At 52.1% G+C, this 22,083-nt stretch overlaps 1 protein-coding gene across 1 annotated transcript in view; it reads left to right on the top strand.

The window, feature by feature from the left end:
* The window catches only part of LOC103298492 (regulator of G protein signaling 3), a 37,071-nt gene that overhangs the window by 6,619 nt on the left and 8,369 nt on the right, over positions 1–22,083 (top strand). The window contains exons 5-9 of the mRNA XM_028130757.2: positions 212–251; positions 5,433–5,629; positions 8,162–8,245; positions 15,154–15,265; positions 20,064–20,107. Coding sequence (XP_027986558.2) covers positions 212–251; positions 5,433–5,629; positions 8,162–8,245; positions 15,154–15,265; positions 20,064–20,107 — 477 coding nt within the window. The remainder of the gene's footprint in view (positions 1–211; positions 252–5,432; positions 5,630–8,161; positions 8,246–15,153; positions 15,266–20,063; positions 20,108–22,083) is intronic.

Raw genomic sequence — 22,083 nt, 5'->3', positions numbered from 1 at the left:
GACTTGTTGACAGCTATAGCCTGTTCAACTCTAATATTCTGGAGGTTTCTGGGTTTGTTTCCAAGCCCCCTCTCAGCTTGGTAGCAGGACTGCTGTTTTCCCTAGTGCCCTGAGGTGTTCGCCTCCCATCCCCAGGCTGGGGTGAGCAGCCTGCCGGGTTGTCCTGCCCCGTTCCTGGGGCTGAGGTGGCTCTCCTGTCTTTGCCTTGCAGCTGCTGCGGCCTGTGTACCAGGAGGATGCCATCCCCGAAGGTGAGTTGATCCTCTGCTGCTGTGCCCTCCGAGCCCTTGAGAGATTGCGAAGTCAGCCGGGAGGCCGGGCCCAGCCTCCTCCTCTGAGGTTGGATGCCTTCTCAACAGGGTCAAGATCCCCCCGCACGTTGACGCAGACTCTGTTTCCTCGTGTGCATTTTCTCCCACACCGAACCCCAGTGTCTTTCTGCCTGGGAGTCTGCCTAAGGAGGAAGAAGGGGTGGAATCTTGTCTAAGAGCTGGTGTATAGGACTCGGGCATTCAGTTGAGAGTCATCCAATTTGTACTAAGCCACCAATATCTGATAGGTGCTGTAGGCAGCATGGTCAGGTCTGCATGGAAGGGAGGCATGGAATTTGGAGCTGGAAGGTCTCAAATTGGAGTTCTAGCTGTGTGACTTTGATCAGCTCATGTGCCCTCACTGAGCCTCAGGTTCTTTATCTATAAAATGGGGCTGATAATTTCCACCTCAGAGCGTTGTGGGAGAGTTAAAGAAGGTGGTGGTTGTGGGTAGTAGCCTGTATACGGAGAGGTGCTACACGGAGGGTGGTTGTCTTTGAAGTGCAAATGTCTCTGCTGTTTGAATGATTCTTCTCCTTTGGCCTTCAAACCCTGGCCCTATTTCTTTTTCTTTTCTTTTCTTTTCTTTTCTTTTCTTTTCTTTTCTTTTCTTTTCTTTTCTTTTCTTTTCTTTTCTTTTCTTTTCTTTCCTTTCCTTTCCTTTCCTTTTCTTTTTAAAAAAATATATTATATTGATTTTTTTACAGAGAGGAAGGGAGAGGGATAGAGAGTCAGAAACATCGATGAGAGAGAAACATCGATCAGCTGCCTCCTGCACACCTCCTACTGGGGATGTGCCCGCAACCAAGGTACATGCCCTTGACCGGAATCGAACCTGGGACCCTTCAGTCCACAGGCCAACGCTCTCTCTATCCACTGAGCCAAACCGTTAGGGCCTGGCCCTATTTCTTAAGGGCCAGGGAGAGAAGCGGGGCTCAAAATCAATTCCTCCTCTTAGGAAGCCTGAGCTGTCAGTCTTGGTGCTGGAACTGGCTGGGCATTCCTTCAGGCCCCCTCTGCGCCTGCTGGAGACTTCTGACTAGAATGTTGAGACCAACCTTGCCAGGTGGTTCTTGATGCCTACCTTGGGGGTGCCTGAGCCCTTCCTCTAGTGCCCGCAGGATGCCCTTTGACCTTCTTCCTTGAGAGTGGCCTTCTCCCAGCCACTTGCACTTGTGCCTTCCATCCCCTCCATCAGCAGCGTGAAGATGATGCTTGCTTAGAGCGGCTACTTGGAAGAATGCCTGTGCCTCTCGGGGGTAGGGGGATGGGGGTGGGGAAGGGCTCCCGTTGGGCTCCGTGCTGCTGATGGACATCTTCATCCTCTCCAGGCGGGGCATTTGGGTACTTAGGCCTCTTCTGTCGGAAATGAATCTGTGTTCCTTCTAGAGAGGAGTCTGATAGTGACTCAACACTGAGTTTTACCAAAGCTTTTAGTTGGTACATTAGGTTAGAGTGGAGATGCCGCTGCTAAATGGTGACTTCATTAAGGGCAGGGCCTGGGCCGGCTCATTTGTGTGTCCAGCGCCAGACGTGTGACCGAGGGCAGTGGTCAGTAGGATTTCTGTACTCAGCTGACTGAAGGAGAGTGGCTCCGGTTGCCTCTAGGGGTTTGCAGACTGGCCAAAGAGCGAGCTGGAGAGGCGAGTCGCCTGTGGGGGGCTAGTGGTTGGGAATCGGTTCCCTCTCTGCCTGAGAGTTGCCTCCGAGTCGCCCTGCTCTCCTCCCAACCTGTGTCCACATTGCGATTCCCCTCTGAGAATACAGTACTTAGGGGCCCAAGAAGGGCACAGCCATCTCAGCTGTGGGGAGAGGGACAAGGAAGGCAATGATGATGATGTTAGTAATGACAGTAACTTTCTGAATGCATTACACGAAGAACTTGACCGTCCTTCATAATAAACATCCTTTTGGTCTCCAAGAACGTCTTTGCTCTTTACCAGGCATCGAGTCTTCATAGCTCCAAGTCCTGGGGTTCGGAGGAAGGCGTGGAATCCAGGGCACAAAGCTTCCTTTAGACACACTCAGGTTCTCCAGAGGCTCAGGCTGTCACCAGGTGCCTGCTTCTGTCCCCGCCTCTGGCTGGGCTGCCTGACCGACCTCCTTTCGGGAAGGAGGATTGAACCATCCTGTGTTGAACGGGGTCTGGTGCCCTTCTGAGGCCTGGGGTGCCTGCCCACTTGTGGTTGGCATGTTCCCCTGGGCTGCTGTGACCCTCAGCATTGTGCCTGCCCTGTGAAGGCGGCCCAGCCTCAGATTCACCACTGCCGGGGTGGGATGGCTGCCAGGAGCAAAGCCGAGTGATCCCTGTGTTTGGTCCGTGAAGCAGGTGTTAGAGCCCAAAAGGGCGATATGGGGGTGGTCAGAGGTAGCAGGAGGGAAGTCAAGTAGCTTGCCTTCACAGAGCTCAGTATCTGGGTTGCAATCTGGATTTTTTTTTTTAGAAAGATACTTCAAAACCCAGTTTGGAGAGCTATGCCCATTTGCCACACATTATCCTGGGGTGTGTGGAGAGGGGGCTCGAGGGCAGGACAGCCACATAGGTTGGGTTGATCCTGCCATGTACCATTTATTGGCCAAATGACCTTGGGCAAGTCACTCAACCACCCAGGCCTCAGTAGCCTCGTCCATAAAACGGAGCTGAGCAAACGCTTTCCACCTGAAGGCAGAGGTGTGTGTCAAATGGCTTATTCGTGCCTCTCCAAGGCCGAGAAAAAATTCTGTGGCTACCCTGTGCAGCTGGGCTGGGGAAGGGAAGAGATGCATCCTTTTAAACAGCTGAGATGGGGGGGAGGTGCGGGGGGAGAGGGCCCGGGGCCAGACTGGCTAAGGGTGCCCTTTCTTTAATTTCGGTCTGTTTTGCCTCAGCCCCGGGCTTGGCAGTCCTGTGTGGATTGCCTTCTGTGGTCTCGGCTTGCCTGTGTGAAGTCTAGTTCCAGGCTGCCCCTGTCAACCCTGTCACCCCAGTCACAGCATGTCTGAGGCCCAGCAGTCCTGTCCTAATGCCAGCCCTGGTGGGTGGATTATCTGTGGGCTTGGGGTTTGTAATAGCCCCTTGTGCACTCACCACTCACCAAGCCCTTCCCCATCAGGTCTCTCCTGTGTGCCCCCACACTGGCCCTGGGACAGGCAAGGCAGTGGCCCGTACAATCCCCACTTTGCAGTGGAGGTAACTCTGGCTCAGAGGGGAAGGTACCTCGGAGAGGGGGTTCTGGGGAAGCCCGTGCTCATGTTCAGGTGTCTTGTCCAACTGAAATCCTGAGAGACACAGGACAGGTTTTCTTTTAAGCTTTTTTTTTTTTCAATTGCAGTTGACATTCAATAGTACATTGGTTTCAGGTGTACCGTACAGTGGTTAGACATTGATATAACTTACAGAGTGATCCCCTGATAAGTCTAGTTCAGGATGGATTCTTCCAGCAAAGGGGGCCAGGATCTTGCAGATGTCTATACCCTCCACCCCCATCCCTGTGCTGGACTCAGGCTCTTTCTACTCCTCTCTGAGCACCTCCCCGAAGAGTCAGGAAGTGGTTTAAGTGATGATGGTTTGAGTGCTGCCCCAAGACACAGCAGGGGTAGGTGGTCACTTGTGGGGGAGGTGTCGCCTTGTTTTTCTCACCTCGCTTGGGAGCAGGGGTGTGCGGTGGGCGTAGGAAGCAAGTGTGAAACCTTCTGAGCTGAGTTTTTCCCCTGAGGCCGTGGACCTCGCGTTGGTGGGGAGCTTCCCCGCGATGTGGCGGGGTCAGGCCACCTGTTCACGCTCTGGCTTCCAAGACTGGGGGTGGTGGAAGGAGACCTTGACCCCGGGACATGCAGGTCAAGGAAGACTGGTCAGGTGCCCAGCTGGCAGCAGGAACCCTTGGAGGGGCCTGGGCTGCATGGAGCCTGAAGGCTCCAGGGTTTGCCTCCTGCCCGCTTGCGTCCTAGAATCCCTGACGTTTTAGGAACTCTGTGTTTCGCTCCTCTGCCCATTGGACGGGACATGATAAAGCCCCGTGGGCCACCGCTGTTCAGGGTGAAGGTGTGTGCCCAGCGCTGTCTTTTTCAAGAGGAACCCCCTGCAGTCTTCTGCTCTCTTTCCTGACAGTGTCCCTCCCCTACCCCCTTCCCCCCGCCCTTGTTCTCCCCTTTTTCTGATTAAAATAACTTGTGAGTTGGTGGCACAGCTGGGAGGACCTCCTGGCTGTGACAAAGCCATGGTTAACCTGCTTTTCCGTGTGGAGGAATCACAGCCACAAGAGCCCCAAGTCAGCAGCTTTCATTGCATGCCTGTAGGTCCCAGGCACTGTCCTAGGGGCTTTACTTGGAGCATCTCATTTAATCCTCGCAGCAACCCGGTGAGCTTGGTACTGTCGTTAGAGTTGAGGCAACCAAGACCCTAAGCGGGAAGTGAGCTGCCGAAGGTCACCCAGCCAGCAAGCAGAGGGTGCTCTTCCCCGAGAACTGGGGCAGCAGGTGCCACTCCTCGTTCTAGACTGACTTAGGTGAGCCCGGCCGCCCCAGCTCCCTTGACGGATAGAGGCTGCATCTCGATACATCCCGGGCAAGCCCACTGTCTCTGCTGCCACCGCAGAGACTGGATCTCTAGACCCTTAGCCCCTGGGGCCTGGGAGGCGATGGACTGGGTGCGCTGAGCTGGGTGTGGCAGGGGGTGGTGGGGATGGTGGAAAGCGGAGAGCAGGTGCTCTGTCACCTGGGCACTCACTGCTGTGCCCCAAGTGATGGTTCTGCGTGGGACTGTGGGCCTGGTGAGGTCAGATCTGGTTTTTCAAATACGAGCGATTTCCTGATTTTAATAAGTACGAGGCCAGACCGACAGGTCTGATGTGGGCCCTGGGTCACCAGGTGGGGTCTGCACCCCCGTCTCAGTGGGTGGTTCCCAGCTCCGTGCTCGCCGTGGGAGTGCTTATGTACCTGTCAGTATCTCTCATCGATGGCGAGGGAACTCCTTGAGGCCCTTCTGAGGCCTCCCTATAGTCTCAGCACCTTGCACGGGGCCTGGCACGTAGCAGATGCTCACAGCAGATGGCTGTGGACCGAGTCTGTTCCCTATTTCTGCAGAGGGGATGCCTTGGCAGGGGTAATGGAAATGCCTCACGGCCCCCCATCTCTGCTCTACAGAATCAGGGAGTCCCAGTAAAGGGAAGTCCTACACGGGCCTGGGGAAGAAGTCTCGGCTGATGAAGACGGTGCAGACGATGAAGGGCCACGGGAACTACCAGAACTGCTCAGTCATGAGGCCACACCCCCCACACTCGAGCTATGGCACCTACGTCACTCTGGCCCCCAAGGTCCTGGTGTTCCCCATCTTTGTTCAGGTGAGCTGGTGGCTGGTCACAAGCACTCCCTCGGGGGGAGGTGAGGAAGAGGAGGGTCCTGGGCCCCAGGACTCGGGGATGGTGCCTCATTTCCCCCTTTAGGGAAAGACCAGTCGCTTCAGGTGCTCAGGATTCTGGGGGGTGATACGGAGGGAGCACAGGTCTTTGAGAGGGACAACAGGAGAGTTGGGGCAGGGGAGCCCACAAACAAGGGGGGGGGGTCCCCTCCTCGCTTCTCCCCCACCCCCTCTTTCCCTGGGGCCAGGCCAGGCACACTCCAGCCACTTGTGCGGTCACAGGGCCTGGTGTGCGGAGGCCTCTGCTCGCTGTCCCATCCAGTGGTTCATTGTTTGGGAATGTCCAGACCTTGAGGTCTGACATCTTGTCTGGTCCCCTCAGCCTGAGCAAACATGTCTGGCCAGTAGCAGCGGGTGGCCTCAGATTCACTTAAATCTCCCTTCTCTTCCTTTCCCCTCCTCTTCCCTCACTTCCTCCCCGTTTCCAAACCTTTATTTCACCACCGAGACATCACCAGTGTGAGCATTTACGTGTCCTTGCTGTGTACATATACACATTGGAGAAAACAAACACCAAACAGGCCTTACTGTACATTTTATATCCTGTTGCTCATTTATGTATTTATTTAAAAATTTATCTTTATTGTTGTAAGTATTACGGCTGCCCTCCTTCTTCCCCCCATTCGTTCCCCCCACCCACCCCTGCCCCCCAGGCCTTCACCACACTATTCTCTGTGTCCATGGGTTATGCATGTAAGTTCTCTGGTTAACCCCTCCCCCCCCCCCCCCCCCACCTTCCCTCTGAGATTCCTCCTGTTGCTTTTTTAAAATGAAAATTGCACAAACATTTCCCACATCATTAAATACTCTCCGAGCCGGTGTTTTGTAGTGGCTGCACACTGTTGTATTATATGGACGTACCCTATTTATTTAACCGGTTCTCTATGCAGACACTTATGTTATGTCTACTTCTTATTATAAATAACCCTGCGAGGAAAATCCTTGTGCATGATTTGCCGCTCTGATTGTTTTCCTTGGAAGAGATTCCTAGGAGCGCAGTGACTGAGTCACAGGCCATAAACTTCTGAAAGGCCCTTTATACAGATGGACAAATGGCTATCCATAACGACTTGATTAGTTTATCCTCTTGTCAGCAGCTTAGAGGTGACGGTGTCCCAAGGGCTTCATTTCTTACCACTATTTCCTTCTCTGGCCTTCCTGGCATCTGATTCTAGTTCTAGTCCTGTCACTGTCTAGTGGGTCTTAGGCACACTGCTTGGGGCGCCCCGACCTCTGGCAGGTGACGGGCCTCTCCCAGACAACTCCATCAGGAGGGCCGCCCTTGGCCTTTCTCTTGGTCTCCTCTCTTTCTTGGGATGTAACCACAAAGGTCTTGGCATTCACAGGGGTTATGTTTTGTTTTCATTTTTAAATGTTTACAAAAGAACTAAAACGAGTTTTTAAAAAGTTATAAAAATTTTAACATTATAAAATACATATACCAAACAATGCCACAACACTTACACGCACAGTTGAACAAATACTTCTAAAGCCGATCTGCGCTAAGATGAAGGAATCCACCCTTGCCGCCACTCCAGAGGCCACTTGATCTCTCGTCCATCAGAATGCCCGCCTTCCCAGCAGACATACCCTCTAGCCCCACGTTACAACAATCATTTCCTTGCTTCTCGTTAGTTTTACCATCTATGCGTGCTTTCCTAAAATAACGTATTTGATTTGGCCTCTTTTTGAATGTTATTTAATGAAACCATATCGCATGCATTTTTGGGGGGCCCCTGCTTCCTTTGCTTCACACATTTGTAAGATCCTTCCAGGTTGTTGTGTGCAGTTGACATTGGCCTCATTCTCTTTCCTCCAGCACCTTGCTTGGTGTCAGGTGCCTGGAAGCCGTGTTATAAATATGCATTCATGAGGCTAAGTCCTGCAGGCTCGTCCAGAGCTTAGGGAGCTCTTCCCGAGCTGGGCAGGGACGGAGCAGGGTGATGGGGTAGGGTAAGAGGTTTGGGTGAGAAGTGGTTCCTGGGAACTGGTGGCTGAGTGTGTCACGAATGTAGAGCAGGGGCTGGCCTGGCTTTGAAGGGACTCAAGTGGCCAAATCTGGTCCAGTTTGGTATCCTGAGAGCCTGGACCTGACAGCAGGGACCATCCCTTCAGGCATGAGCAGGACAGACGGGGGAGTGTGGGGCCTGGGAAGTCCCAGGAGCCCAGTGCAGTGGAGGAGCGGGGGGCGGGGAGGACCGCAATGTGTGGTTGGACTTCCTGCCAGAGAGTGCAGCTTTCGCGGGGAGGGCTGGTGGTGAAGGTGGCAGCGATAGTTCCGCCCAGGCCCAGAGCATTTGCCTTTCTGTTTCCATCTGCGTCTGAGGGGGCGTGTGGGTTCTTGGGGAGCGGGCAGGGCTGGCAGACTGTTCGGTGTCTGGCTTTGTCAAGCTGTGACCTCCTTACCCCCAACCATCTCCATCAGGCCTCTTTGAACTGCCCACTCTGTTTTCAGCCTTTAGATCTCTGTAACCCTGCCCGGACCCTCCTGTTGTCAGAGGAGCTGCTGCTGTACGAGGGGAGGAACAAGGCTGCCGAGGTAAGGCTGACACACGCCGTTCCCAGGCGGGGTGCCCTGGGGGGCTTCCGGGGCCATTCTCCAGGCCCCTAACTTTTCTGTCTTGCTTAGAACTGTACAATCTCAGGGTAGAAAATACCTGAAAAGTCTTCCACCCCCCCTCCACGCCCTCCCCAAATGGTGACCCAACTTTTTCTTGAGCATTTCCAGCGATAAGGAACTCGCTACCTCTCAAAGCTGTTTAGTCCACCTTTGATGGTTAGAAAGTTTCCCCAGCCCCTGAAGACACCCCATTGTTTGTCCTAAATTCCTCTAAGGAACAGAAGAGGTGGCCATTCCTCCAGGTGTAATGAATGGCTTCGTAGGTGAGAAGATGAAAGCTGTCAGCCAAAGGGAATTTTTAGAGGAGCATCAGTTTCGTAGGTTTTGTGGGTCTGTATTAACCCAAATCCTCTCCTAAGGGATAAGTCTGAAATTTCTCCTGGGCTTTAGCTCTGCCCACAGAGGCCTGGGGATGGAGATCATGCCACCCTTCCTGGGAGCTGGCCCCTGCTGATATCTGACTCGGGGAATTTCACTCACCCACACAATCCCCAGAGCTGGCCAGGTTCCAGCTCAGTCCTGTGAGCTTAAACCTACCGGGGCACAGAGGTCAGAGCCCTGGGATCTTCAAGGCTACCTGGGAGCCTGGAAGAAAGGGCAAGGGGCTTGCTGCAGATCAGGCCCTGACTCAACACTGGCAGCATGGCTGGCTGGGTTGAGTGACAGCTTGGGGTAGTGTGTGGAAAGATCAGGAGAGTTGGAGGCAGGAAGCAGATAGCCAGCTCCTTTTCTGCTGCTGGACTTCTTCCTTCTTCCTCAGCCTTCTCATCTCAGCAGTGGGTGTGTGTGTGTGTCTGAGGCAGCTGTTGTCTAAGGGCCCTTTCAGCCAGGCATTCTGGGACATTATGTGTACTTGTGGCTAAAGCAGGAGGCTGCTTTTGTGTTGTTGTTTTTTCTTTAACAAGCAGACCATAGCTCATATATTCCAAATGAGCATCATCGCTTTCAAAGGCGCTCCCTGGGGAGACTGCAGGCGTATTTCTGCCGCACTGGCGTTGCTCACTACATTTCTAGACCTCTTCTTGGGGAACTTCCTTAAGAACCTTGGCATATCTTCTGAGTTGCCTTCATGGGAGTAAAGCCGCATCTACTAGTATTGAGCGGGATTTGAATTTTAGGAATAAGTCACCTGGAACTGTGCTTGGTGAAGAAGGGTGTGGGGGAGCTAAGTCAGGTGGCCAGGGTCAGAAAGTGAGGTGGGACTACAAACTCCTAAGATTTCAAGGAAGGCACTCAGAAATGGCAGCTGCCCTGAAATACATACATGCGTCTAAATGTGCTCTTGTGTTTGTCCACGGACCATGAAGTCTGCAAACACTGAGCATTTATATTACCCTCACTGTGCGTGCATTTCACATACCAGATCTCAAATCTTTGGCTGCTGAAACCCTTTGAAGCCGCTGATCCTGCTCAGGAGACAGTCAATAAAAATATATATAAAAAACAAACAAACATACCAGATCTCAGTTAATTCTTATAGCATCTCAGAAGAGGCACACTGTCCCCACTCTACAGATGAGGAAACTGAGGCTCCAGTGAGATTAATTGGATCTTAAGGCTATAAGGGATGGAGCCAGGTTAGCACTCAGATCTCTGGCTCAGCAGTGCTTCCCACAATCCCGTGCTGCCTCTGGCTTGTTTGTTTAAAAACAAACTAGCAAACACAAGCTGAAGTCATAGCCTGGTTACAGTCTGTTCCAAAGCTCTTTGCTAGTGGATCTTTGGAGCCTTAGAACCAAGAAGACTCCCTTTTGAAGATTGAAAGAGGCAACTTGAAGACAAGTGAAATAAATGTATTTGTTTTTCTTGAACTATGCTAGGAAGCAAATGTGTGCGTCTTGGCATCTGTTATTCAGGCCCCAAATATAAACCAGTCCAAGGGGGGCTTGAAGAAGTTCGCAGAATCGCAATGCTGGTTAGTCCTCAGGAGTCGTCATTCTGATCGCTTCCCTGTAACGTCCAGCTGGTTTTCTAGCCAGTTGTTGAGTCTGCAGAGGTGGTCCCTGCAAACATTGTGTGTGTGTGTGTGTGTGTGTGTGTGTGTGTGTGTGTGTGTGTGTGTTTTCATGGAGAGTGCTAAATTGTAGAAATCTCTCCCTTGTGCTCAACAGGAATCTTTATTCCCGGATATTCCCCCTTGGTTCTTGGTCCCGCCTCTGCTCTGAGCATGCTCCGGTTTGCTCACGTCTGTGAGCTGATCCAGACCCACACCCTGAACTGCCCTCCTCACACCCGCTCCCGGAAGTCACAGACTTCATTAACGTGCCGTGAGATCAAATCAGCATAATGGAGTAATCTGATTTATGCATTCAGACAATAGGTACTGAGTGTCTACAGTGTAGCCAGGCCCTGTGCGAGAGCTTCCAGGAGTACTACAGGGTCCAACACAGACACACCCTCATTTACACACTGACTCACCGAGCTTACCATTAACTAAGGCGCCAAGGTTCTCTCTGCAAACCCTGCCCCTAGACCAGATTCCTGGAGGAGGCTGGGTTAGGTTACTTGGGAGAAGTGACCCTCCAAGTTGCAATGATTCCCTAAGCAATCCCTCCACCCTTGACCCTCTGGGAAAACAGATGTGTCTCTGGAGCAAATGTGGAAGACACCTGGTAGGCAGCAGGTAATAGGGCCATGGAGATGGGCATCACGGCACTGTGGGCCGCTGCGGCTTCTGCGGGAGCCAAGTCCGCAGGATTCTGGTGAGATGGGAGAGGGGCCCACCTGCCTCCCCTGGCACGCTTGCTCCTCTGCCCTGCCTTCTGCTGTGTGCCAGCTCTGTCCTTTCCCTGACCCGACCTTTGGGGAAATTCTTCGTTCATGCCTTAATCACTTCCTGTCTAGACCACATTTCCAGCTCTGGGAATCGGGGCCAGGGCAGCAGCCTGGGGCTTTTTGTACCTTACCCATGGGCTGTTACCCTCTATCCAGTTCTCTCTGGCCTGGGCCATTTTTTGACTTTATAGGCTCCTAACAGACTGTCTTCTCCAATCCTTCCCCCGCCAGCTTCCCAGGGGGTCCGCAGGTGACTACCAGGTTTCCCTTGAGTGGGCCGGGGAGCCTGGCGGTTTGCCTGTGTTGGGTGTTTAGAGCCTTCTTCTTTTCACTGTTTGGACTTTGAAGCTCTCTCCTCAGACAACCAACCCCTCAAATCCTTCTGAATTGTCAGTTCATTTTCTTCCCCTCCCTTAATTTCATTTTTTCCCAGTCTCCTTTGCTCCTCTTTTTTGGGTCCCTGCTTGGATTTTTTTATTTATTTCTTTATTGATTAAGGTATCACATATTTGTCCTCATCCCCCCATTCCCATCCCACCCCCCTCCCCACCCCCCTAATGCCCCCACCCCACTGTTGTCCTTAACCACTGGTTAGGCTCATATGCATGCACACAAGTCCTTTGGTTGATCTCTCCCCTTTACCCCCAACCTCCCCTACCCTCCCTCTGAGGCCCGACAGTCTGATCCATGCCTCCTTGTTTCTGGGTCTGTTCTTGTTCATCAGTCTATGTTGTTCATTATTTCCCCTAGATGAGTGAGATCATGTGCTATTAGAAATACACGTATAAGAACCAAAAATGAGACAAGCAATAATGGTTATGCTTACAGGCAAATGAATCAGTCTTAGTGAGTTTCTTTCTGGGCCAACAGTTCTTTTGAGACCCAATTTCAATGTCTAACAGTTCCTTATGTGTACATGTCAGCACTGACATTTCAGTTCTGGATGGTGGACAAATGGTGGTAAAGCAGGTCCGACTCTCTCTGGTTTGGTCCTGGGCAACCTGCAGTGACGCACAGCTGCTAACTGCTAGTATGGCAAGGCGACGTCAGCGTCTTCCATCTCTGGACTGCTTCTCTTCTGTCTTCATGGCTGGAGTAGTCCTGTCGATTCCTCTCTGTTGCTGGAATCCACATGGTCTCGGAGTTGTTTTCTGAAAATATACAAACATATTCTTGACCAAAAGTTAATAAAGGAATATTTTCTATAAATTTGACTTGGGATCCTATTTCATTTTTTGCCCAAATAATTTTCCTCTGGCTTGTTTTGACACCTTGTGTGTTTTTCATGGGTGTCTTGCTTTTAGCCTTACAATTAATTTTCTAAAGTATTAATTTTCTAGATGTAGTTTACTTACAGGATATTTTTCCTTACATTATATTCTTCTACTATCCCCGCCTTTTTTGATTTAAATGTTAGGAGGCTTTTGAAAATTTTATAATGTAGTCTTGATGGCTTGTAAATTTTAATTTTTTGCACTATAATATTACTGTTTTAGGTTCGTTACATGGTGCACAATTTTATCATGAGATGAACTACCAATAAAAATTTTAGTTAACACTTTAGGAACACCTTTTTGTCCAGTACAATTAATTTTTCTAGAATATTCGCTTGTTTCAACTAGCCAATTTAAATTTGCCTGAAAACTTGACTACTATTTTACTGTCAAATTTATTACTCTAACAACAATCTTATTTTACCCTGTAAATATTAGTGGAAAGGATTATTTGCCTTCTTGAGTAGGTCCTGAGCATTCCTGGTGGTAGGCTGGATTTAGATATCATAAACCCACTTCCCCACACCATGCGTACAAGACACCTGCTTGGATTCTTTCACATTCAGGGACAGGATGACTAGGCATATTGCTACAGCGCTCTGTAATAGTGAGCGCTTCGGGGCCAGCCAGACCTGGGCAACGGTCCCTGCTGTGTTACTTATTAACCTCTCTGAGATGCAGTGTCCTCATCGCTATAACTGAGGGCAATGATGTTATTTACAAGTGCAGATCCACGGAGCAGAAATCTAAGTGCTTAACAAATGGAGGCTTTAGATGGGTTGTGTTGGGGCAGGGCTGTGGTGGGAAGGGGGTTAGATAGCATCATCGCCAGGACCCCTCCCAGCTCATGATTCCAGGACCCTCAAGTTTGGTCCCATTATAGCAGCCAGAGCCCCTGAGAACCTCTTGCCCAAGGATGCCTCCTGTGGACTCTGTGGCCCAGATTCCCTCAGACCTCTGTGTTTCTGCTATGCTCAAGAAGCCGAGTGGCTCTTTGAAAAATATTTATATGTTTTTTTAAATTATAAAAGTAACAGATTTTCATTGCACAACAATGCAAACTAAGCAGAAATGTATGAAGTAAAAATCCACTCTCCAGAGTGAAGAGTGTGGCATGTTAGACATTCAAAAAATGTTCAGTATAGACTGATTTAGAGTTTCGTTTCACCAAATTGGATTATCCTCTTGGTATTTTTACACATGGCACTATTTTGACAGATTTCAGCTTCTGTCTACATAGCTCTACTTTATCCTTTTAGTCGTTGCATAAAATTCTGCCTTATGAAGGTAGCATGATTTATTTTATCCGTCTTCTCTTGATGGGCACTGACGCTTTTTTTTTTTTTTACCCTTCTCTTAATTATTTTATTCTTTGTTTTTACATCATCCCCATCCCAGTAGTTTATGTGCTTTTTTAAAAAATGAAATGTATTGGTGTGACATTGGTTATAAGCTTATGTAAGTTTCAAGTGTACCATTCTATGACACATCCTCTGTACGTTGCATTGTGTGCTCACCACTCAATATCTAGTCTCCTTCTGTCACCGTAGACTCCTTTCACCTTCTTCAACCTCAGTTTATATCCTTTTCTTATTACAAAAATATTGCTGAGAACATCCTTATGGGTCCATAATGTATAGCCTTGTAAATGTTTCTAAAGGGTAGTCTCAGAGGTACAGTTGTTAGGTCGTCCTTAACGGTTTGATAGCTAAATGTCAACCTGTTGGCTTCTTAAATTTCAGTGACAATCCAGCACACACACTCATTGTGGCCCTTAGTAGCACATGCCAGGCCCTGATGGCAGACTCTTCTTACTTCCGAAGAGATGAAGCGTCAGATTTTGACACCTCCAAGGGAAGTTCACATAATTAATCATGATCTGTTTTCTTTGAAGGATCTAAAATTGGAAATTATTGCTCTTGACTAGAGGCCACTGCAGGATTTACACAACAAAGAGCAGCGTAATCTTTTGTGGCATTAGAGGATCAAGTGGACTTTTGCAGCACAAAGATATGCTGAGCATGCCTGTTGGTTTACCTATAGTGTCTAAAAATAGCCTTCTCCTTTATTTTTGGAGCAGCTAGTGCATGAAAGAGATAAAAGTTATGCGCATGTCTGTATTGGAGTATACGCAACTAACTTCTTAAACTGATTGCGTATAACTGCAGTTAAAATTACTGCAAGGAATTTGGTAATAGTACCTCACGTTGCACTGCGCTTCAATGCACCGTCTGCTCGGAGCTTGTGAGGGAGCCGGGCAGGGGCTCTCACCCTGTGTGTGCAGATGAGAAAACGCAGGAGACTTAACCAAGCTTTCATGGCTCCTTAGGGGAGAGAGCCTCATGACTTCTCAGTTCAAGTCCAGTGCTCTCCCAGCCAGATGTTTAGAGGAGAATACAAGCAGATGCAGGACATCCTGCAGCTCAAGGACAGCTCTAAGCCAAGGGCTGGAGATTCCAGGGCTCTTGGACAGAGCTGTGGGCCTGTGCAGCGTCAGGCTGTGGCGAGGCTTGCAAGGGCCATCTGCCAGAGACGGTGAAGCTGGGCTTTTTTGTTCTATGTTCTCCTACTGTGAGGAGTGGAGCTGTAGCAAACTGTAGGGCAAAGGGATGGTCTTGACTGCAGGTCAGGTCTCTGCCCTTGGCCGAGGCCACATTGAATCTGCTCCTGGTTCTGCCTAAGAGACAAGGACTCCTTTCCCGGGCCTTTAGGGAGGTCGTGGCTCCTGGCCTGTGGGCCGGCTGAAGGGCCCGTTCTGTTCGCTCTCGCCTGACGCAGGTGACACTGTTTGCCTATTCGGACCTGCTGCTCTTCACCAAGGAGGACGAGCCGGGCCGCTGCAACGTCCTGAGGAACCCCCTCTACCTCCAGAGTGTGAAGCTGCAGGAAGGTAAGTTTATGCCCAACGTGCCCCGGGCCCTCTCCCCTCTTGCCCCAGGGCCACTGCTCCGGGCAGCCTGGATGCTCAGTTTGGGTCCAGCCCCTCTGGTGCTGAGCTGCCAGCTGGTCAGTGGGGCATGACATGTGTGGTGAGGTCCTGCCCCTGGGCTGGAGGGCTCTCCCACACTGGTATCCCATTCTAGGCTGGCAAGCCTCCCTGTATACCCCGACCTTTGTGGGAGGTTTCTGTTCCAGAGATGTTTAGGGAGGCTACGGAGTGAAGTGGGAAGAGCTCTGGACTTGGATCTATGTTCAGCTCTTGGCCCGGCCCCTCACTACCTGTGTGACCTTGGGCAAGTTACTGAACCACTCTGGGCCTGTTTCCTTATGTGTGAATGTGGGAGACCAATAGTATTTCAGATGGTTGTTGTGAAGAGTAAATTAGGTCACATGTGTAAAGTGCCGGACCCACTCTAGGTGCCCAGTAAATGCTCGTTGTCACCGCACTCACCACACATATCCGGGACAAGAGACCACTGCTCCTTCCCCATTCTGCTTTATTGCTTTGGAGCACACGTGGCCGGGGGCTTGCAAGCAGGAGCACAAGGGAGTGTGGAGTGAACCTCTACCCCAAACTTTCCATCGACGGGAAGCCAGCTGGGAGTATCTGCTGCGCGGTTTGGTTTGGCGCCTGAGGTCTCCGCTGAAAGGGGCTTGATTTCCTCTCCCAGATTATGAAAACAACAACAGACCTGTTTGAGTGTGGGTGACAGGGGCAGGGAGGAAAATATTACCCGGCGAAAGAATTCTGTTTTGATGGGTTTTGCTCCAGGAAAACTTCCTGCCTGTTTGCAACCCAACCTGTGTGCTCAGCCCCGGCTGGCCTTCCTCCTCAGACACCAGGCAGTGTGAGAACCTCCACTGCCGCCACCCCACAGGAAGTCTTACAACTTCTTCTCTGCCTCTGCCTTCCTCCTGCCCACTGACCGGGGCAGCCGCTGAGGGGAAACAGCAAGTCACCTCGCTCAGAGGCCACCCCTTCCTCGGGGCGGGCTCCCCTGACCAAGGTCAGTGGTGAGGAGCAGCCCGCTGAGCAAGCTCAGCTCAGACCCTGGCATTGCAGGGTGCTCTCCTGGGAGCTGAGAGCTACTGCCCTTGGTTTCCTGCTGCTCTGCCCTTTCCTCCCTCCCTCTCACCAGCTTCCCCTACATGCCCATTGTCAAGTCCCTCCCACCCCCTGCATGCACACACGCACGCACACACACACACACACACACACACACACACAGTGCAGTCTCTTCCTTCATGCATCTGCCCACCCCCAGCTTAGACAGCTCAGCTGTGAGGAGTACTGGGGAGCAGTGTTTGGTAACATGGACTGATTGATTATAGAACCGAACTCTTATTGGGTGACAGGGCTCATCCTTCTGTGAAAAGGAGGGAGGGGAAAAGAAGGGGGGCTCAAACTGGCTGTGCTTTGCATAGGGGTTGGGATGGGAGCGATGAGGGCAGTGGAAGAGCCAAGGGTAGCAGCTGCGAGTTTGGGGTCTGGGCTAATGTGCCATGTGACTTCAGCTGGCGCTTCCTATGTTCTGGACTTCTTGGGCCAGTCCTTTGTGTCCGTTCCCAGCCCTGATGTGCCCAGACAGACCCTGAGGTGGCTGTGGGAAGCTAGACAGTGCCCGTATGTCCAGCATCCACCCCTCAGGGGGCCTTGTCTGGAAATCGGTTGGATCTTCCCCACCTGAAGCCTCCAGCCCAAGGTTTGAAGTTCGAGGCTGGGTGAGCTCCGTCCTCCACTGGGTGGCGGATGGTCATGGTAGGTGGTGCAGGGCCTGAGGCGTTGCACCCGATACTTTTCAGATGCTGAGCCCATGTGAGCTACAGCCTCGTGCAGGCCTGGCTTCCTCAAGGCTGGAGACCACACCCTCTCCCTGCAGATGGCAAGCTGAGGGTGGCCAAGGCCAGCACTCCTCAGGAGAGATGACCATGCTATTAGAGCTCATTTGGATTGGCATGGGAGGTGTGTGTGTGTGTATATGCATGTGTGTGCACACGTGTGCTTGCATGCCTGCCCTGGGTCTGCTGGGCAGATGGTTTGGAGCAGACAGATTGCCTTGCCCTTTTCCAGCAGTGTCGGTGAGCAAACACTGAACATGGCTCTCCAGGGAGCCCATGAGCTGCTGAGAGCAACGGAAATGGCTCAGTGACATTGAGCACTCAAGGTGCACATTCTGTTGCTTAGATTTCTTTCCAGGCATTGGCGGAGCCCTCGCCTCCCCGCTCCTCCCCTCCCCTGAGACAGCCCTGTGGGTCCTGCCTGGGGTTCTCAGAGTCCAGTGACCCCTTCTCCTGCAGTCAGAGCTGGAGCTGCAGGACCCAGTGTCCCGAACTCTGGCGCCCGATTTCCTGCCCGCCTCCCTTGTGCCCCCAGAGACCCGCTGCGGAGGCAAGGGCCTGAGTGAGGCTTTTAAGAGATGCATTTGGGGCTCAGCTGGAGCTTCTGTTGCAGGAACAATTAACATCGCGCACACTCCTAGGTTTCCTGTTTCTTTCAAGATCAACATGTGTGAAGAGTTCAATTTGGGGCAAAGAAGATGGTAAACAAGGAACACACCCAGCTTTTCCTGCGGGCTGGGACTGCTGAGGGTTGCCCCCCTGGCCGGGGGGAATCAGCCCCGCTCAGGGACCAAGGACTCCCTGGGATGACTTGTCTGAAGGGTGCTTACCTCCGCTGGCAAAGCACATTCCCAGCGTCTAGCAGGGGGCCCAGAACGTTGTGGGTGCTCAAGGGATGTTTGTCGGGTGAACGCATGACTGACTGAAAGGAGACCGGAAGCTCTGCCTCAGCTTGGGGGCCGGGGTGCTTCTTCCTCGCCTGCCCTCCTGTCCAGCTCTCCCCAAGCTCCAGCGGGGCTGCACCCCAGTGTAATGGGAACAGGCGGAGAGCTGGCGCTCACAATTGGGACATCTCCGGTCAGCCAGGGCCCATTGTGGTCTCTTCCTGTTCTGCCACCCACTGACTTTGCGGCTCTTTGTGTTTCTGCCTCCCGGGCGGCCAGCATCCCGCCCACAGCGTGTCTTCCTGGCCTGCTCTGCTCGCTCAGGACGGCCTGGAAATATCTAGCTGATTCTTGGGCTCTGTAATCCAACCTGGGGAGCCAGGTGTGAAAGCTCAGCCGCTGAGGTCCCAGCCACGGGAATGTTGGGAGAGAAATTTAGTCGGTGACATTTTCTGAGCATATCCTCAGAGTCCACCTCAGTGCTGGCTGCCAGGGCGAGTGGAGGAAGGGGGGCATTCCCACCTCGGGAGCACACGGCCTGTGGAGTAACAGAGAAGTGACCTGGTTCGGGGGCAGAAGTGTGACATAGGGGTCAGAACACAGGCTTTGGAGGCAGGTAGTCCTGGCTTCAGATCTCAGCTCTCACTTCCTTACTGTATGCCGTGTACAAACTGTGTTCCCTCCCTGGGTCTCAGTTTCTGCATCTGGAAAACGGACACAATAACCCTCTTGGCTTGTCTCGCAGGGTGGACAGGCCTTGGTGAATGGCCGAGTTTGGGATCCCAGTCCAGGCCTGAGAGAACTTCGGGAAATGACAGCAGGGTCAGACCTGGGTGGGAAAACCCAGTGGGGCCCTACTCAGCCCCGGGCTGGGGATCCTCCTAACAGACCCACACAGTCATTAGTGGGAAGCAAGGCCCACCCAGGAACCACATGGCTCCTTGTTACCTTTCGGCATGGCAAAAGCATCTGGAGCATAGAAACCCAAATGTCCCTGTGCTTTTCCTTGACGCTCACCCCATTTCCACGCTCTGGGGAGTCCAGAGCTCAATCTAAGGTTCAGAAGGGTGTCTGGTGGAATGTGGTCCCTCCGGGGTCAGCCACCTTGCAGCCTGCTCTCCCACAGCTGCAGCTCCTTGCCGGCACCCTTGGCTCTGGAGGCACGTCACCCTTTTAGGAGGCGCTGAGCCATGCTGAGCACTGCCCCCATTCTGTCTTTCCCTCCCAGTGCTGCCAGCACAAGGCTATGAGGCAGAGTAGACTTCAGTGAAGGGTTGGGGTCATGCGGGAGGGCGGAGGTGGGGTGTCACAGCACGGAAATGCGGTCAAGGCAATCATCAGCTGTCCCTCCTCATCGGGACCGTGTCCTAGGCTGCATTCCCCCAACCTCGGCCTCCTGTGCCCCTGAGGCTCCCAAATCCTGGGCGTTCCCCTCCCTGCTATATGGAGCCTTCTCTTCTCTCAGTGCCAGCTTCTAAACCCAAATTTCTGTTATTCTTTTAACTTAGACCTCTTTGTTTCTCCCTTGGCACTAAGGTCTGCTCTGGAAAGTCAAGGAAACATCCCAGCGTGTTTTAAACAAAAGAAACCAGCTCCTTTTGTCTCCACCCTCAGCAACACAAAGAGCTGGCAGAAGCTTGGAAATGATGGGGTCCTTAAACATGACAGATTTCTTATCAGGGCTCCCTCCCTCCCAGCGGCATGGAGAGGAAGAGGCCTCCTGGGATGGATGATAGCTCCCTGGACCTGGCTGTTTGATGCCCAAAGCGGGCTCCTGGCTGCCTCGTGGGGGTGCGATCCCGGCGTTCCTCCAGTCAGGCTGACCTGCAGGCAGAGGCCGTCCAGCTGTGTCTCAACCTGCTAGTTCCTAAGTGGCATTTGCTCCAGAGATGTCCCTGTCTCCTGGGCCTGCTGCTTTCTCTTTCTCCAGGACGCACCACACAGCCCTCCGGGTGAGACTGTGCTTGAACAAACTGCTGAGACAGGAGCCAGTTCTAATGCAAGTCTTCCTTTTTGTTCCCAAAGGTCCTTCGGACGACCTGAAATTCTGCGTGCTGTATCTGGCAGAGGTGAGTCCTCCTCTCCGCCTTTGAGGAGAGATCCGTGACCTGGTGCTTGAGAGGAGCTGCTGGGATAGGTTCTAGTGCAGGGTTCTGATGCCACCTCCATCCCACCTCAGGCAAAGTGGTCCCGGGCAGGTCTGGCATTTGTACCTTTACCCGAGCCAGATAACACAGGCTAAAGAACACATCACGTGTCTGTGTTTTGGGCTCCGTGTGATTGGCAGGCCTGGTTATCTCAGTCTGAACAGAAGCTCTGATGGGCAGTGTAATGCCTTTGCTGAGCAAAATGGGGCAAACAGCTTATTGCTTAATATGGTTTGGGAGATAAAATATCATCAAACCAGGGCTTTCATCAGAGGTTCTTGGTGGTGAAAAAAAAAAACTGAGAGCTACTCCTGAGCCATCAAATTCTTTTCCATTTTCAGCGAATTTTTTATTCGCCACCTGTGTCTCTGCTAATATGAGCAGGGGCGCTCTCTGTCCCAAGCAAGGGTTCATTAGACCCATTCCTGTCCCCTGCTCCTGCTTTGGTCTGTCCCACCAAACAGTCCTGGGAACCTGGGAAAGTCTACACTGGCCACACCCTGTGGGTGGGGCATGGTCTACTCTGGCTGGCTGAGAGGAGGCCACCCCTTTGAGAAGGAGTGTGTGTCATTTGTGATTGAAAATCATTCCTTCAGCTCCTGGCTAAGATAAGAGGTGCAGGCCTTGGAGAGGGTCCCCTCCGGTGAACAGACCTCTGGGGAGAAGATGATTTGATGTTAGCTTCAGGGGAGAGCAGAGAGTTTCAAAGGACAGTGCACGTCATCAGAACTGAGCCGGGGATGCTGGCTGCCTAGAATGGCAACCCGAGGGCCGGACAGCATTGGACATCCTCCCCTGTGTCCGCACAACCCCCAGGTCCTGAGAGTAGCTGGCGGAGGCACTTCAGAGGTAGTGGGTGTTCAGTTCAGAGCACAGTGAGCAGCTTAGAAGCTGCGAGCCAGGCTGGGAAGAGCCAGAGCATCGGCCCCTCCATGCCCACCCCTCTGGACCCCCATTCCCTCCGGCGGGGTCTGAAATGAAGCTCCTCGTTCTTGAATGCCAAGAGGGCTTCCTGCCAAGCTGGGTTTGTTTTTCCCAGAGAAAAGCACTTCTGCTCATTCGTTTCCCGGGAGCTGTGACCTCCTAGGCTCCAAAGACTGATGAAGGGGTATTGATCGGGGGCCTTTTATTTCAGTAAAGTGCCAGGTGATCTGACCCCACGCCAGCCAGAAGCCTCTCTTTTCTCTTAATTGGGCTGCTGTGGATGAGAGGCATGTCCATGATGAAGGAAGACGAGAGAGGGCTGCTGGCTCTGTTCTTGGGACAGGCTTGACACGGTGGTTCTGGATCCCACGCAGAACCCAGAACTCACATCTGAGTTGGAACTTGTGACAAGTGGTTTCTTTCCGTTGCCTAACAGGCAGGTGGTACCCAGAGAAGAAACCAGGGCCAGAGAGTCGGGATTTGGAGAGGGTTTTCCATGGCCCTGAGAAAGCCCCAATTGCCTGGGTGGCAGCTGCTCTGACTGTGCCCCAGCAGTAGGCCCTGGGTGGGTTTCCCCTAAGCCAGTGGTCGGCAAACTCATTAGTCAACAGAGCCAAATAGCAACAGTACAACGATTGAAATTCCTTTTAAGAGCCAAATTTTTTAAACTTAAACTTCCTCTAACGCCACTTCTTCAAAATAGACTCGCCCAGGCCATGATATTTTGTGGAAGAGCCACACTCAAGGGGCCAAAGAGCCACATGTGGCTCATGAGCCGCAGTTTGCCGACCATGGCCCTAAGACCCCATTGGCTATGGACCAACGTAGAATCTGATACTGACTCCATTAATTTCAGTCTGCACTTGGGGTTAAGAAGACCTGGATTCGAATCTTGTCTCTTCCATTTCCTACCTGAGTGAACTGGGCAGGTTACATACTCATGTCTGAAACAAGGCCAATGAGGCCTACTTTGT

This window comes from Eptesicus fuscus, chromosome 15 (genome assembly GCF_027574615.1).
Source record: "Eptesicus fuscus isolate TK198812 chromosome 15, DD_ASM_mEF_20220401, whole genome shotgun sequence".
Classification (NCBI taxonomy): Eukaryota; Metazoa; Chordata; class Mammalia; order Chiroptera; family Vespertilionidae; genus Eptesicus; species Eptesicus fuscus.
Note: the sequence above shows the minus strand (reverse complement) of the source record. Positions and strands in the feature narration are given on the sequence as shown.